General features: G+C 38.8%; 1 protein-coding gene across 3 annotated transcripts in view; it reads right to left on the bottom strand.

Annotated features, from left to right (window-relative positions):
• Window positions 1–1,882: 1,882 nt before the first annotated feature.
• The window catches only part of TRPC6 (transient receptor potential cation channel subfamily C member 6), a 121,172-nt gene continuing 105,763 nt past the window's right edge, over window positions 1,883–17,291 (bottom strand). The window contains exons 8-13 of one of the 3 annotated variants that reach the window (XM_014862763.3): window positions 16,901–17,096; window positions 15,720–15,923; window positions 13,991–14,065; window positions 6,097–6,180; window positions 4,524–4,599; window positions 1,883–3,986 (exon numbers count right to left, since the gene is read on the bottom strand). In XM_014862763.3, the coding sequence (XP_014718249.2) occupies window positions 3,835–3,986; window positions 4,524–4,599; window positions 6,097–6,180; window positions 13,991–14,065; window positions 15,720–15,923; window positions 16,901–17,096 (787 nt within the window). In that variant the 3' untranslated portion in view covers window positions 1,883–3,834. Of the gene's footprint in view, window positions 3,987–4,523; window positions 4,600–6,096; window positions 6,185–13,990; window positions 14,066–15,719; window positions 15,924–16,900; window positions 17,097–17,291 lie in introns of those variants that run through there. The other 2 variants (XM_070490388.1, XM_070490389.1) reach the window with 2 other exon arrangements.

Raw genomic sequence — 17,291 nt, 5'->3', positions numbered from 1 at the left:
AGCTATTTACTCAGATGTACAAAAAAAAATTTACCGCAAAATGAAAACTTTTGTGACTTGTGAATAGGTGTTATCAAATTTATCCTGGGGAAACGTTTTAAAAAGTGTCTACAGGAATTTTTATGACTGCAGCCGTAAACACAGAGTAAAGAAGAAAATTCAAGCAATTGTTCTAATGATTCAAGAAAAATATTTATTTGCCTTAATTACCCACATCTTTTAGAGAGTTCACGGTGTATCTCTCACCTCAGCTAATCACATATAAAAGTCAAGACACAGGCTACGTGGAGTCAATGTTTTGTACACTAACAGATGTTTAGCTGAATTTTCAACTACCATCTGTGATAGGATGCTAGGCTGAACTCCTACACAGCCTTTGATTAACTTCCTCACTTGGAAAGCTAATTAGATAAGTGTCCTGAGTGCAACACGGAGGTCTGAGTCAGGAATTTATATCCTTTTCTGGTTCTCCAGTGACTCAACCTGCACATGCTGCATGCAAGGGCAGAGATTCTGACTACAGCATAGGAACTTGTATCCAGCACCATTCAACAGAGCTACAGGGGTGATGGGCATGACTCTTTTGAATCCTGCCTGGTTCACCGTGATGAGAGAAGATTTCAGAGTGAAGAAGGAGGCTGGATCTGCTTGTTAGAATCAGATCAGACGCAGCCCATACTTAAATGTGCCACTTGGAGAAACATCTCTTCCTTGGCCTGAAGTGGGAAATTGGTCTTGACAGTGATTTTCTTAGGGGACTCGTTGGTCAGTTAGCCGGGTTGGCAAATACTGCCTTATACTCTCTCCATTTTAATTGAACGTTTGGCTTGTTTTTATTATTCACATGGTGATAAGATTCTTTCATAGTGAAATAGTCCTGGATGGATGGGATGGACTGCCCAAATAAAGTCACCAAGTCACAGCCCTTGAATTTAGTATTTCTCTCTGAAGACCTCCTATGGTGTCCTGTACTCATGCTCAGCTCTTGGCCTTCTCACACTGTCCCCACTTCTTAATATTCAGCCCCATCTTTTATTCTTTTTTAAATCTACAAAACTTTTGAAGCCAAATCTCTTTATTGATGAGGGCTATTGCCTGCCTCTGGACTGGGTATGTAATGGAACTGAGGGTTTTCAGGTACAGCCCATCTCTCCTCACCTAGAGACTGAAATGTAAGTTTCACTTTGAGACAACCACACTCTGGTATAGTGGGTCTAGCCCATGCGTAAGTGTGAGGCCTTTGCTGGGAGGAAGGCCCTGGTTTTGTTCCTGGCTCAGACACTCTATGTGCAAGTTATTTAGCCTCTAAAAGCCTCAATTATCTCATTTCTAAAATGATGATAATAATAGTATCTACCTCATACAGTTGTTGTAAGCATTAAGCTAGGTTAAATTCGATAACTCATGGAAAGCATTTATCACAGTGCCTGGCACACAGCAGGTGCTCAGCAAATGCTTCTCAAACTTGTATTAAATCCCATTTCTTTACTTGATTGCAAGCTCCTGGAGGTCAGACACCCATTTGCTATTCCTTTCAATCCCTGGCAGAGTTCTGAGCAGATAGTATTTTCTGGTGATTCATTTATATGTCCAGTAAAATCATATTGAATTTGTGCTATTTCTCAGTTTCAGAGTAATGAGAACAGCAGAGAGCAAAACTAGGCGTTGATGTATAAAAACAGGGACTTGCTTATGTTCACTAGTGGTGGGTCTGCCATGAGGAGTGGACAGGGCTTGGCCCCCGGGGAGCAGCTGTGTGGTCAGTGTCAGACGTCACCATTGTGTTGTCTTTATGGTACCCAAACCTCCAGAAAGCACCAAATCTGAGAGGGGAAATATGACAGAGAGAGAGAGAGGGAGAGTGCAGTTTGGATATACATTTCAACTTATTAGTCACTTTATTTTAAAAAGTTAAGCTGACATGAATACAGGATTTAAAGCCAGTGGCCTTGAACCTTATGAAAGATGGTCATGCTTATGACCATCCTCTGACAATATGCCTTTAAGCTCTTGTTGGAATTTTGTAAACCTTTCTTAAAGTACAGTTGATTTCTCTTTTCATCTTCCAATTTAAAGGAAATTAGAAGAGGTGCTAATTCACCTGCACTTTAAGGAAAATCTGCGCACTTCAAGACATATTAACTTTGAACAATAACAGGTGGCACTTGATAGTAATGCCTTTTACTGAGGAACCCAGTCGTGCCTGTTGCATTTCCCAGAACTTATGTCTTGTCAAGTCAACCCACCTTAAAAGACACTGAGGAATGTGAATATCTTTTCTAGAGTCTTCTGGAGTCAAGCCCTTTGGCTGTCATAGAGCCCTCCATGGCACAGAGGCCAACCTCTTGCACGGCACAGCACACAAACTAAGTGGATGTTAGTTATTTTAATTTGTGATGGTGCATTTGGTATGAGGTTGATTTTTACAACTTTTCATTCAAATGTCACAAAACACTTGAAAACAGACCTTTTCTGTATCACTAACTAACTTCTCAATAAATAATACCCACGAATATGAAATCACTGAATATACAATTTCAGCTATATTTTCTGATCTGGTTACATAAAAGTCCTCGGATTTAAATTACATCAAAGCTGGGGCTAACCAGATTTTCTGTGACCATTTTATCTTTAGGATGAAGTTTAAAATTTGCTTTTGAAGCCTCTCTTTATTGAACTTAAAGTGGCACTTCCACTTAACAGCCAGTATCATTGAAATGTTCATAGTCTTTGAGTAGTTGAACAGATGAGCCTTCATTTCTCTGTTTCAGCTGTTTCGGGTCGTGCCTCACATCATCAGTAAGTCATGACAACCTCCTGACGAATGCTCATCATGCAAATTCTTGTTATATGTATTTTGAGAGGGTGGTAGAACATACTGAGAATAACGGAGAAGTAGTTGCAAGTTCCCTCAGCACTTTTTTTCCTTTACATTCGATGCCAAATGTGGGAATTCACCTGTAAATGCCTTCAGAGATGGCATAAAATTATGCTATAACTGAACCAAACAGCCACAATTATTTGTGGCTTTGATACTTCTCCAAGAAAGGGTTCTTATTTGGTCAACGATTTTTCAGTCACAATAAAAAAAAATATAACAAAGAGCTTCTGAGTGTCAATACTGGCTTCAAAAGAAAACAGGGAAAGCATTTCACGCTCCTATGTGCAGGTGCGTGTGCACACACACACCCCCACACACAACTGAACCATGTTTCCAGGATTCAGTGGAGGAAGCACTTTTTCACTGTTAAGTGTAGCATTTTCAAAGAGATGAACCAGAAAATTTAGGAAAGATTTAATTCCACTTTGCACAGACATTACCAATTGTATCCTGGGGCAGGTGGGAGAGGAGGGAGCTGAGCAGGGTAAATGATTAAACAGCATTCTATAAATGGCCATAGATTATTTTTCTCTAGATTTTAGGGCTGGAAGTCACCATCAGGGGATCCACAGAGCAGGCAAGAAGGTCCCTGAAATCACATCAGGAGAAATACCATAGTATGGTGCGTCTGCCCCTGCCAACTGAGATGATTTCCAGGCAGACATTACATGACAACCACATCATGACAATAGTTATGCTCAAGAAAGCAGTTTATAAAACAAGCACCAACAACTGGGCATAATGTTCATCATAATCTGAAATCTTTAGCTGAACAATGAAATTTAATCACCAAAAATATTAAATATTAGGGTTCCAGATGATAGGATGACCCAATCATCTTTGAACTTTTTCTTGTGTAAAAGGTGGTCGTATTGGCACTTAAAAAAATAAATCAAAAAATAATATGGCTTCAAGTGGACAAATAAATATGGATTTTAAAGGAAGTCTTTGCATTATCTATTGCTTTCCTCCTGATTTGGTTCCATTGATAATTTCTCCCCAAGTTTTCTAATAAGTTCTGCTAGGTCTTCTGAATTCTGAGTTTTTTCTTCAAGGAGTTCATAGCGGAGACTTGAGATGTCCTGCTTAATTTCCTTCAGTTCCCCTTTGAAAAACAAGAGTGAGAAGCAGTTAACTATGAATACGTAATGCACAGAAACTAGTGATTCAGGGACAGACTGCAATCTGTCCTAATTCCACACACATCTGTATTTTGAATCCTTTCAAAGGAAATAACTTCCTTGGAAGAGGTTTCTACTTTCTCAGCTAAATATTTTGGTTAATGAAAAGAGAAAATTATAACAGAAGTCTTCCTAAAGGAAGTTAAAGGGACGCGTTGGTGGCAAATGTTGCAGGGGTTGAGGGCAACAGCCCCTCACTCTTCTCAACTGCTTACTCCTCCCTCTAAGCCCCCCACAAAAACAATAGTTACCTATCTCACAAGTGGCACACGCCCCTAGCTGTGGAGAAATAGCCCATTTCCTGAGTATTTAACAGTTTTGATGGTCGTGAGACCCTGTCTTCTCTTCCCCTTGCTGCTCACCCTTCCCATGCCCATCTCTCCTGCTCTCCCTCAGCTCTGCATCAGGCCCCACGTCCCAGCTCACGCTCAGGGACCGACTTGTCCCTGTGTTTGACTCACCTTCGTTCACTTCATCACTCTCCTTATCTATCTGGGCTTTTAGTACATATCTTTTAATGAGCCTCTTCATTATTTTCTGGACAGAGAAAGGAGAAATTCATCTCAGTTTTATGGTCAAGACAGGTCTCTCATTTGGAAGAAGTTTTTGAGTCTTTCTTCCTTCAGTAAGCACTTTAGAAGTGATGGCTATCAAAGATTAGGATGATTCATCTGGTCGGGAATGCATGCTATCTCCAGATTTTAAAAGCCATTTTCTCACCACTGGGGCTAATGACTCAAAAGTTAATTCTTGAGAAAAGAATAAATTTAGAACAAACATTTAATCCTTGATGTTCATTGCTTGTGTTTTATTTGAAAAGTATTAGACCAGGCCCAGCCTTTCAGTTGGGCAGGCTGGAGGTGTGCAGTACTGCATGTGGAAATGGAAAATTAAGCAAACGTACACTCGTTTATGTTTTTCCCCTCTTACTAAAGAATGTAGCCAGTTTTTATTTTATACCTGCCAGTAATTTAGGAATGGCTAGCTTCTCCTGTGCCTGGGTTTCTACCATGAGGATGTTGCTTCTACTGCATACTGTTCATGAAAAGTAGGAGGAACAGCACGTGTGGAGGAGGCCCTGGGTAGATATACAGCTAAACCAAAGCATACTAAGCCCAAAGATAAATGGTGGACAGTAAAATTCCACTTTCAAGTACTCATTCTAAGGATGTAATTGGATATATGGACAAGTATATTCATAGTAGTACTACCTGTAATAGAAAAAACAAACTCATAAATGTCCATCCTTAGGGGATTATTTTAACAAATTATATATGTGTACAAAGGAATACTATACATCCATTAAAATTAATATGAATATATGTTCTGTGGAAAAACTATTACTCGTTATATAAGTACTAACTCATCATATAACATATATATTTGTATAATAATATTAAAATATGTGTAAAATTATACACATACATCTGGCAGAATATTCACCCAAAGTAAGTAGTCTTTATTTCTCAGTGATGGGATTTTAGGTGAATTTGCTCTCTTTTTTATATATTTTGTAAGGATAGACTTTAAAAATGAACATGTAGACTCTAAAGCTTTATGATGCTGAGACTTCATCTATTTTCTTTACTTAAGTGTCTCCAGCACTTAGAATGTGCCTGGTTGGGGCTGACCTGGTGGCTCAGTGGTTAATTCATGCACTCTGCCTGGGTGGCCCGGGGTTCACTGGTTTGGACTCCAAGCACGGACCTATGCACCGCTTGTCAAGCCATGCTGTGGCAGGCGTCCCACATATAAAATGGAGTAAAATGGGCACAGATGGTAACTCAGGGCCAGTATTTCTCAGTAGAAAGGGAAGGATTGGCAGCGGATGTTAACTCAGGGCTAATCTTCCTCAAAAAAAAAAAAAGAAAGTGCCTGGCACATGGTAACTGCCCAATAAATATCTGTTGGATTAATGCATTATTTTGATGCTGAGAAAAATATAATAGTTCATTTTCATTTAAAGAATTGCATAGTTTGAGATTTTAAACGTTGCAGATAGCTAACCTTATTTCTTTAAAAGTTCCTGCTTACCTGATACTGTCTTGGAGGATTATTGAAACTATTTAACTGGAAATCTTCTGAACTCCTTATACTTGACTGTTTACTGTGCCCAAGCTGTAATTTGAAAAAAATTAGAAATTCTTATTTAATTTTTCTTTTAAATAATTGATGAGGTTTATTAGTTACATTCTTTATTAGTAACATAAATTTATTAGTTACTATATAGATAGTCTCAGATATACATGAATTATCTTATCTATGTGTATAGTGTCATTGTAACTCAATTTGCTTAATATTCTGCCTTCCAAGACAAATCATAGGCACTTTAGGTGTGCTCTGTCTCTCAATGGCTATTGGAGGTTGTCTGAGAGTCTCTTAGACTCTGTGGCTATCAATCACCTTGTCATGACAGTCATGCTTTAACCTTCCCACAGATACATCTGTGATATGTGATCTGCAAACATGTTGAGAAAATAACGGTGGTGATTTCAGAAGTCCACTGAGGATGGGTCAACAGGCCAGCATGATTAACTACAGCATCCATGCCTGTGGAGGCCTTCAGGATTGAAGAAATGCCAACATGAGACTTGGCTGTGGGACAAAATTCAGGTGCCAAGAAAGCACTAATTAATCCATTTAAATTTCAGGATCTGTATAGTATTACATTTGGGCAGCACCTTTCAAATAATATATTTGCTTGAACAGGCAAATAACAAAAAATTAGAGCAATCTGCCGTAAAGGTGGTAACATACCACACTACTATGCTAAGAGAATGATTAAAAAGTTCTTTAAGAAATTTTCTAAAGGGAAAAAATCATTTTACAAAGAAATAAGTAGGAGAACCTGAGTGAAACAGAGCAACTCTAAATTTGTGTTTTTGGTGCACAACTGTTTTCCAGTGGATGAGAAACTTTGAGACTGTCTTCAAAGACAGCCATGATTTACATTTCTCAATGACATCTAAGTTGCTATAAGTAAAGCTCAATGAGATTCAATTAAAATCCTTAACTCAAAAATTAATTCTTTAATGCTTTGACACTTTAAATGACCACATGCTGAATTATAACAGCTATGTACACATTCATCTATTGAACAAGTATGTACTGAGTGTCCTCTATATGTAAGGTGCTGTGCTAGATTCAATGAGAACTCAAACAATTGTGATCTAGCTGAGTCATAATAGGAAAAATGTGGCAAGGCTGATATCCATAGAAACAATGTACAGTTTTAAAAATATTGTTCAGACAGCATCCTTCTTCATGTGGCTACTTTCCTTTTTCTTTCACCTTGTCTAAAAAGGTCAGTAAAATGTCTATTTTATTTTAATTTATATAGACCTTAAAAACCAAAGAAGAGCACTCGATGGAAACCTGAAGACTTTCTGGCTCTGCCACAAGTTAGCTGTGGAACACGAGGCGAGAAGCTGAAACTTTGTATAATCTCGTCTGACGATGAAGGGAGTGGTCTAGCTGACCTCTATAGTCCTTCAAGTCCTACTAACTTATGAATTCATGAAACGAACGCAAACTTCAATATATTTTTAACAATACAATTTTAGTATTTAATTTTTAAATATAATTATTCACTTATTTTTATAATATAATTATTCCTGGCTTTCAAATTATGATTTACACCTTAAGGCATCATTACATGTGATGACCAGGTTCAAACTCGCTTTCATCCCCCAGGTTTATGCTACAGCATGGAGGGTGAGGACAGGTCCATAATCAGAGGGAAAGGATCCATCACGCTTTCCCTTTGTGCATCATGCCTTTGATTTATTAACTCTCTGTTCATGAACTCACAACGTCATGGTTGCAAATCATTAATTTCATGTCTCCTTCTTTCATTAGAGGCCACTAGTACATCCTATGGTGTTCATGGAAATAGGGAAGTAGAAATTTATGCTTCTTTGGGATTCTTTTGAAAGCAAATAAGTGGTCTCTAATACTCAATATGCCAGTCATCCCCAATTAAGGCAGCTCCACAACACATCGTACCTATAGAGATAATCCTTTTTTAACTGAAGCTTAATACTATATTAATGTCACACAGGCCTTCTTTCATTCACTGTTCTCTAATTTAAGGCCTTTCTGTTTGGGGCTCCCAATTCCTGAAACCCTCTTTTCCTGGCACTTTGCCTGACTTGTTCTCTTTCATCCTTTGGATTTTAGCTTAAAACATAAGCTCCTCAGAGAAGCTTTCTCTGCCCATCCCATGAAAAATAGATCTTGAGCAAGCTAGGCCTTCTGTTTCCTTCATAATATGCTTCACTATTGACAATTATTTTATTCACTGGTTGGTTACATGTTTACTGTCTACATTTTCTAGGCTCTACAGAATGAGGGACTCTATTTAATTCATCTCAGTGTCCCTAGTGCCAACATTGCCTGGCATATGACAATTGCTCAAAAATTGTTGGTTGGTGAAATGAGTGAAGGAATAAGAGCTTCTGGGTCACTCATGGACTGCACTTGGTTTCTGGACACCTCGTTATACAAGACATGTACAGTCTAGGTTCATGAACCAATTGTAGCAGCTCAACTGCATGGTAAAGATAGATCTGAAACATGGGGAATTGGTTTTGAGGCATGAGGCAAAGTAACACGCTGAATGACACAGAAGAGGGAACAGTGCCACGAAAGCCAGAAAATAGTATTCTGTCCATCTGAGAATGCGTATGATTGTGAATTTTCCAGAGTAGATCTTGAAGCGTCAATGACCACAGCTATAGTGTGTTCATACAGCTTCAGCACAACACGCAGCTCTCCCCTGCATGCACTCAGTGGAGAGAGTTCAGCGTTTCTCAGTCACGACATTTTTGACACTTTGGGCTAGATAGTTCTTTATTGTGGGGAGCTTTCTGTGCATTGTAGAATATTGAGCAGCATCCGTGGCCTCTACCCATTAGATGCCAATAACAGTTCCTCTCTCTGGTGTGACAACCAAAAATGTCTCTAGGTATTATACTTGCACCCTGGGGACCTTGGGAGAGGGGAGCAAAATCTTCCCTGGTTAGGAACCCCTGGTATAGTTAAATGATATATGACTAAACTGTTGTAAATTCATTTGGATCATTTTTATGTGACTAGTTCTGCTCTAAATCTGAAATATGAATTTGTATGCAAATATAACACTTTTTTCAGAAAAAATTTCAAATCAATGCACAGTAGATATTCAATAAATATATGCTAAAAATTGAAGAATACAAAGGAATAGTACATAAGGAGAAACCCACCTGATGCTGCAAAGAAGCATTATTACCACTTGGTGGCAGAAAATTCTAATGTATAATTGTTTCCATGTGCAGCTACCAAAATAGACTGGGAAGTCAAGGGAATTCAATTTGCAATATGAATAGTATTTAAACCGTAGGGATTTGGGTATTTATAGATCGTCCTGACGTGTATAATGTGATGGGAGTGGGAAGGGGGAGCTGATTGGGTGGAGGCAGGAAGGACTGGGTATCAGCTTTGTTCCTGACTAATGTGCTAATATCCACTCTCCAATCCTGAATGAACCATTGCTTAGCCTTTTTGTTTTAATACCTTCTACCACATTTCCTGCCGTCTTTATGTTTTCTCTTTTTCATTTCCTAATAATTAGTTTATTAGCATTTCTTACCTCATTATAGCTCATTGTAGGGTTAGAGTGAGGAGTACTAAATAACTTGTTTGTTATTCCTTAAGAGGAACAAGTAAGCCTCAGTCTTTGGAATTTATTGTGTTGTTGGACATAGCAACGGTGCTGGGAGCCTCCCATTCCCCACAGGCATTACATGGCCTGAGGCCAGGAACCAAGCAATGAACTGAGAACGTATAGACAATATATTCAGTCAGCAGGAAATGCAGATGTGAAATGAAGCCATGTGGTACAGTGCTTGTAAACTGCCTGCTTTGGAATCAAGTAGATGTGGATTTGAAATCTGGATCTGTCACTTGTCTGAAATGGAACTTTGAGCAAGTCATTTCACCTCTATTATCCTCAGGCTCCTCATGTACAAAATAGGGAAAATAAAATTACCTACCTCCTGGAGCTCATGTGAGGGTTAAAGAGATAAGGTGTGTAGAATACAGAGCGTGACATACAGCAGGTGTTCTACAAGCGCCAATAACTGCTATTGTTGTCCAGAAGGATAAATATCTACCATGTGGCTTTAGGTTTACTTCATGGCTAGTTTTAATCTAGTTATCTGGAGATACTTTGCCAAATATTGCTTTTTACTGATGTGTCCAAGCTTATGACTAAGTCATTCAGGGAAGGAAATATTCAATGATTCCCACACCCAGATGAGCATTATACTCTCCTAAGGTCTTATTAAAATACACATTTCCTGGCCCCATTGCCAGAAGTTTTAACTCAATAGACCTGGAGAAGAGGATTAAGAATTTGTACAAAATCACCTGGAGAAATGGCCTTGGGGATAGCGACAAATTGGGACCACTACTCTATGTAACTGTTTCATCAGATGATTACAAGATAGCCTCTGACATAATTAAAACCGAAAAGACATGGTTCCTGGATACGTAATTGATTAAAAAAAGTCTCCACATCTCACTCAATGCAGTGCAGATGAGACCACAAATAATAAAATCACATGTCCGTGCTCTATATTGGTTTGGTGTATAGAGTGTAAAAATCTGCTCTAAAACTATCAACTTGACAGTGATCTGTTCTGGAGCTGGAAGAGGCCAGTTATTCAAGAAGTTATTTGGCATTTTCAGATCTACACATGTAATACAGTACGGCAGATCGACTTTTAATTTATGCTATCTTTTCAGACTGTAAAGCTGAAAAGCTAATCCTAGCAACCTTCAAAGTCAGTGACCTTCAGAGTTGAAGGCTATGATCTAAGATAATAAATAGGCCTGCTTACTTTGTTTTGAAAAGTATTTTTATATGGCTCATCCCACCAATTTCTGTGGTACCTGGCGCAGATGTGAAGGAAGCAGATGAGAAGGAAGGTTTGTGCAACCTAATCACTTTAACCTTCAAGGAGTCAGAGAGAAGCCTTGAGTGAAATAGAAATTTACCTGTGTTGTTTTCGACACAGACTTTATGAAAAAGAGTGAGCAAAAGCCATGTGAACTGAGTAAGGAAGAAGGAACCATGAGAGTTTTTCTCTATGTATCAGGGTCAATCATGTCCCAGTAGGAGTCCATCTCAGTAACAGCAGGCAGAAATGATTGGAAATATAAATGGTTTCTTTCAAAAGCATTTTCTCTGGGGCTGGCCCAGTGGTGTAGTGGTTAATTTTGTGTGCTCCGCTTTGGTGACCTGGGGTTCACAGGTTTGGATCCCGGGCATGGACCTATGCATTGTGCATCAAGCCATGCTGTGGTGGCATCCCACATACAAAAGAGAGGAAGATTGGCACAGATATTAGCTCAGGTGAAATCTTCCTCAAGCAAAAAGGGGAAGATTGGTAGCAGATGTTAGCTGAGGGCTAGTCCTCCTCAGCAAAAAAAAAAAAAAAAAAAGCATTTTCTCAGGAGTATAGTTAATATATTAAGCAAAAGCAAGCTATGTGAAATATGCCTCAATTTTTGTTCATCACAAGCCTGCACGGCAAGGAAAATAGACACTGTGTTGATTTGGTCCTCTAGGACTCAAATGCCAAGACAAAGTCAGATGAGATGTATGCAGCATTATGCCTGTGAAAGATAACAAGCTGTGGAATCAGGAGAAGGCAGAAAAAGCTTCCAAATTGTAAGGCTTGGTTCACCTGTCAAAGAGGGAAAGGTAAGATGATTGATTGTCTGAGAAAGTCAACCAGCCCCATGGGGAGCTCCAGTGCAAAGACTGCCCAAAGAGGGGTCCTGCGCTGGTAAGAAACGTCCAGGACCGAAAGAGCATGGGCATGGCAGCAAAGCTGAGGGGAATCCCAAAGGTGCTGTGGCTGGAAGCTGCAGGCCATCCCTTGAAAGCAGAAACAAGTGGCACATCTGCATGGCTGCCACAATAAACCATTACACAGAAGGGTCTCTAGATGATTAAACTGACATTGGAATAGACATTTTATTGATCCACAACTAGAGTCATATACTACAGGCTTAGTATTGTGCTTAAAGAGTTTGTTTTATGGGCCGGCCTGGTGGCGTAGTAGTTAAGTTCACCCACTCTTGCTTCAGCAGCCCAGGGTTTGGACCTAACACTGCTCGTCAAGCCATGTTGTGGCGGCATCTCACATAAAATAGAGGAAGATTGGCACAGATGTTAGCTCAGTAACAATCTTCCTCAAGCAAAAAGAGGAAGATTGCCAACAGCTGTTACTCAGGGCCAATCTTCCTCACCAAAATTTTTTTAGAAAGAGTTTGTTTTAATCAAGGATTAAAATATGTGCTATTGGAAAACTGTAAGGTGATCAGGCCTTGTTTAAAAGATATAAATAAAATGCACTTTTCAGATAATTAAAACAAATTTTAATTTTCTACATTTTTGGAGAAACTACAAAGACAATAAAATTATTTGATTTGACAGATACTATAGTATCTATCATAAAGAAAAAAGGCATTTTGATTCCCCTTGAATTTTTCTACTTGTCCAATATTTATTGTTATTATGCATTTATCATACTTTCAGCACAGGAAGTTTTTTACTGGAAAACTATAAAATTCAGCTTACACTGACAAATTTTTATTGAATTATTTAGAACCAAATAACAAAAAAAGCCTGTTCTCTATAACAAGTACTTCACATTTGTCTAGTGTTTATAATTTACAAAGCATCAGTTTAATCCTCCCAACAATCTCGTGTGATGGGTTGTACAATTTGATCGTCCCTGTTTTACAGAGGAGGAAATTGAGGTTCAAAGAAGTTTAACGAATTGCTGAAGGGGCAGAGATCAGATGAGATCCCAGTCTTCTGAGTACTTAATTTGATGCTCTTACTGTATCAATACCATATCAATACTTAAGAGCATTCCCATTTTATTGGTGGAAGTAACATACTTAGTTTAAAAACAAAACAAAATAGCATCCTTCCTTGGTATTTGTGTCTCCTGGGGTGGCCCTGTAGCATAGTTCTGGCTAATGAGATCTAATAACAGAAGTTGCTGGGAGGACTTCTGAGAGTGGTGGCAGATTCAGCCAGCATGCCCCACTTTTCCTGTGCCCTCCTTCTTTCTTCATGACTGACAGCTGGGTGCGATGGCTAGCAGTAAAGCTGTCTTCTTGCATCTGACTATGACAAAAAATCCAGAAGAATCACAGAGACTCACTCCTGACAACAGTCCTGGCCTGCCTAATTCTGGAGAGATAAATGAGAGGGGAAAAAACAGCTGTCTTGTTTAAAACACCATGATTTGTTTTTTTTTATTATCTGCAACCGAATGCAAGTCCTACACATTGACTTTCTCCTGATTAATTCATTTAGCAACCAGCATTTATTGCATCCCTACTATGTGCAAGCTACACTTTCTCAGTGGGGATTTTGCCACTCCAAATTATGGAGCTGGTGGATCTCCAGGGCACACTGCTCATTATGAACTGTGCCAACTACAACAGCCATTGAATTTTCAAGGTGCCTTTTTTGACAGCTTCTTGATTACCAATGAGGAGCTCTGCTGGATGTGCCTACTCTCCACCTGAACTGCTGAGAGTTAAGGTAATCATAACTCCATCAGGTCCCTGATGAATTCCTCTATCATTTTAATTTTTCCTTCTCTACAGCACTATTCCTCTATTCCATAAGCACTCAAAAATATGTTTAATATATAGCTTAAATATACATGTATTTCTTTTCGCTGATTAATTGGGCACAGGCTTATTTCCACCCCTCAGTAACAGATTCTTTGAGCATTGCTAAAATAGTTAAGTTCTTTAATGTGTGTATTACCTGTTTCTTGAAATTGCTTCTAAACAGTTGTCTTCTCTGAAAAGCCTGATTATATGCATGACTTCATATTTTCAAATATGATCTTACCTGTTTTTTGTCAAGTGATAATTTTGAGAGATTTTCATGACTTCCCAAAATTCCAAATTTCTTTTCTTCATTTCTCTTTTAAAGATAGAGAGCAAAATGAGTACCATTGCTAATTGTACATTTGGAATTATAAAAACAATTTTGCTCTTCCTTTATTCCACATTGGCCATCTGGTCTAATTCTCCAGCAAGTTTCAATAAGAGAAAGAGAGTCTTATTTGGTTCTTGCTGTCAGTAAGCTCTTAGACATTTCCTTTGCCCACTGAATTGTCCCGAGTTGCACTTCTAATTAGACCTGTAAACTACACACTTAACATTAAGTAAAGTGAGGGAAATATTTTCCACTCAACCCCTGGAGTTCTGTAAGTTAAACATCTGAAAGAATGTTGTAGATGGCATATTTTTTAAAAATTCATACACAAAATAATCATAATAACTACATTTAAAGAGGGCTTTAAAATTCTCAAAGTACATTTATCTATTTATTCGATTTTATCTTCATGATATAGATATACTTTTTATTCCATATTACAGTTGAGGAAATTAGAGCTCAGAGAGTTTATTACTTACTTGAGAACCCCAAGTAGTAACTGGCAAACACAGTAGGAATTAGAATATTTCCCTTAGAATACCTCCCGTTTATTCAATAACAGAATTATACAGTTCAAGGAAACTTTACAATCATTAGGCTCAACTGCCCACTCAGAGTAAGAAGATCTTCTATAAATTTCTAAAGTTGGTCATCCAGTGTTTATTGATTACTTGCAATGATGGGGTGCTCACTCCATAAGACAGCTCACCACTTTCTTGGGCAGATCTTGTTACAAATTTATTTTTATATAGAACCAAAATTGAACTATTTGCAACTTTTGCCCATTGCCTCTCTTCTTTTTTTGAAGAGGCAAAGAACAAGTGTGCTCCCTAGCCAAAAGTGGGAATTCTAAAGATATTCATCTTATTCCTCTTTAATCCTCCTCTTCAGATGAAACAGCCAGCTTTCTCAATTCACTATCACATCCCTTTCAGTACCCACTCCAGATAATGTAATACATCATTTTAGTTATATTTTGTGAGTTTTTCTTATATTCTTTTAAGTAGTAAATGTCCAAAGTGCTCTTGTTAAACAGACACAAGTCAAAGGACTGTGTTCAGCTAAGTGACTGCATGGACACAGAATGGATGGACATGTCGTCATGGACTGCTTCTTTTTATTTATTTATTTATTTTTTGAGGAAGCCTGGCCCTGAGCTAACATCTGTGCCCATCTTCCTCTATTTTATACATGGGACACCTACCACAGCATGGCGTACCAAGCGGTGCCATGCCGCACCTGGGATCTGAACCTGCGAACCCCAGGCTGCCGAAGCGGAATGTGCACACTTAACCCCTGCGCCACCGGGCTGGCCCCTGGACTGCTTTCTAAAGGCATATGGTACAGTGGTTATAATGGCCATGGCATTTAAAAATGTAATTCTAAGGGGCTGGCCCTGTGGCCGAGTGGTTAAGTTCGCGCGGTCCGCTGCAGGCGGCCCAGTGTTTCGTTAGTTCGAATCCTGGGCGCGGACATGGCACTGCTCATCAAACCACGCTGAGGCAGCGTCCCACATGCCACAACTAGAAGGACCCACAACGAAGAATACACAACTATGTACCGGGGGGCTTTGGGGAGAAAAAGGAAAAAATAAAATCTTTAAAAAAAAAATGTAATTCTAAGTATCACGTCAAATTACCTTGTTCATTTCTGGGTCTTCCTGGAAACCTTTTTTATGACTCTGGAAGAGCTCAGAAATCCACTTTTTAAGCCTCAGTAAGAGATAAAACAAGGACTTTGGACTTGGCACCAGGTTGAAGGGAACAGGAAGAGTTCTTCCCTCTTCAAAGTAGGAAAACCAAAGTTTGGCCCTTGCGAATTTCCATTCCACATCAGCATCATCCTATACAAACACACATGACAGCTCAGCAGGGAAGTGCATAAACAGAATTACTGGGGTGCTTCTAACGCTGTGTGGCTAGTTGGAAGTAATAATGCCTGCAAACACTCTCAGACCCCAAAGACCACTCCAAGATGTTTTCAAAATGTTAAGGTTCTATTCACACACTCTCTCCTAAATCTGTCTAAAATTTTCTCAGGCTTACAGAACTACAGATCTCAAAACCTGCATGTGTTTATAAATACACTGAAAGATTCAAATGTATTTTCCTACGTTCTGAAAAACACTCTTTTTTCTGCAGCAGAACACTAATTTGATTAATTCAGACCAAGATTTCTGGAATAAAAATTTATACTATCACTCTGAATTTGAGAAAGTGTCAATTTTGAACATCACTCAAAAAAGATTTGGAGAATAGTGGTATTCATAAGCAATATTTTTTTTGAATAAATTCATGCTGATAGAGTATTCTAAAGTGTTTTTTTTTTTTTTCCGAGGAAGATAGCCCTGAGCTAACATCTGCTGCCAATCTTTCTCTGTTTGCTGAGGAAGACAGGCCCTAAGCTAACATCCGTGCCCATCTTCCTCTAGTTTACACGTGGGATGCCTGCCACAGCATGGTTGCCAAGCAGTGCCATGTCCACACCTGGGATCCGAATCAGGTGAACCCCGGGCTGCCGAAGCGGAACGTGTGAACTTAACTGTTGCGCCACCGGGCTGGCCCCCTATAACGTTTTTTTTAAAACAGTAATGAGTCAGACAACATTTCTCCTCCTCAGGCCTTACTATCCCATCACGCTCATTGATGTTGCATTTGGAAGCAAAGCATTAAAATTTTCTAGATTACTAGTCAAGCAAGTATATAAAACAGTGAGACAACAGAAGGAAAGCAGTCTATATTTTCACCACTATCGCTGAGTTGATCCCTGGAATAGGTAAAACTTTTGGGTACAAAGTATATAAATGTATAGACATTATACCTCAATTTCCTGGAATGAACTGTTGATCATTGCAATTAACATATTTAGCAAAACAATGACCATTGTAACATTATAGACTCCATAAAGAACATAACCAATGTTTTCAATGAATTTGTGATTATAGTTGATGACCACTGATTTCACTTCAGAAAGTCCGAAGATAGCCCAGAATAGTGTCTTAAAACTCTCCTCCACCCTGGGGAAAAACAAAGAGAAGGAAATAATAAAGTGCATAAATAAATGACAATGGTACCATAATAGAGCTGAGTTGACTTAGTGTCTTTGCATATTATTAGATATTCATGAGAAAATTCTTTACTTCCCTGAACCTCAGTTTTCTTTTCTGTAATATGGGTATAATAACTACTTATTTCCAGGATTGTTGCAAGGA

The sequence above is a fragment of the Equus asinus genome, chromosome 20 (genome assembly GCF_041296235.1).
Source record: "Equus asinus isolate D_3611 breed Donkey chromosome 20, EquAss-T2T_v2, whole genome shotgun sequence".
NCBI classification, from domain to species: Eukaryota; Metazoa; Chordata; class Mammalia; order Perissodactyla; family Equidae; genus Equus; species Equus asinus.
This window is presented reverse-complemented; position numbering and strand designations above follow the sequence as displayed.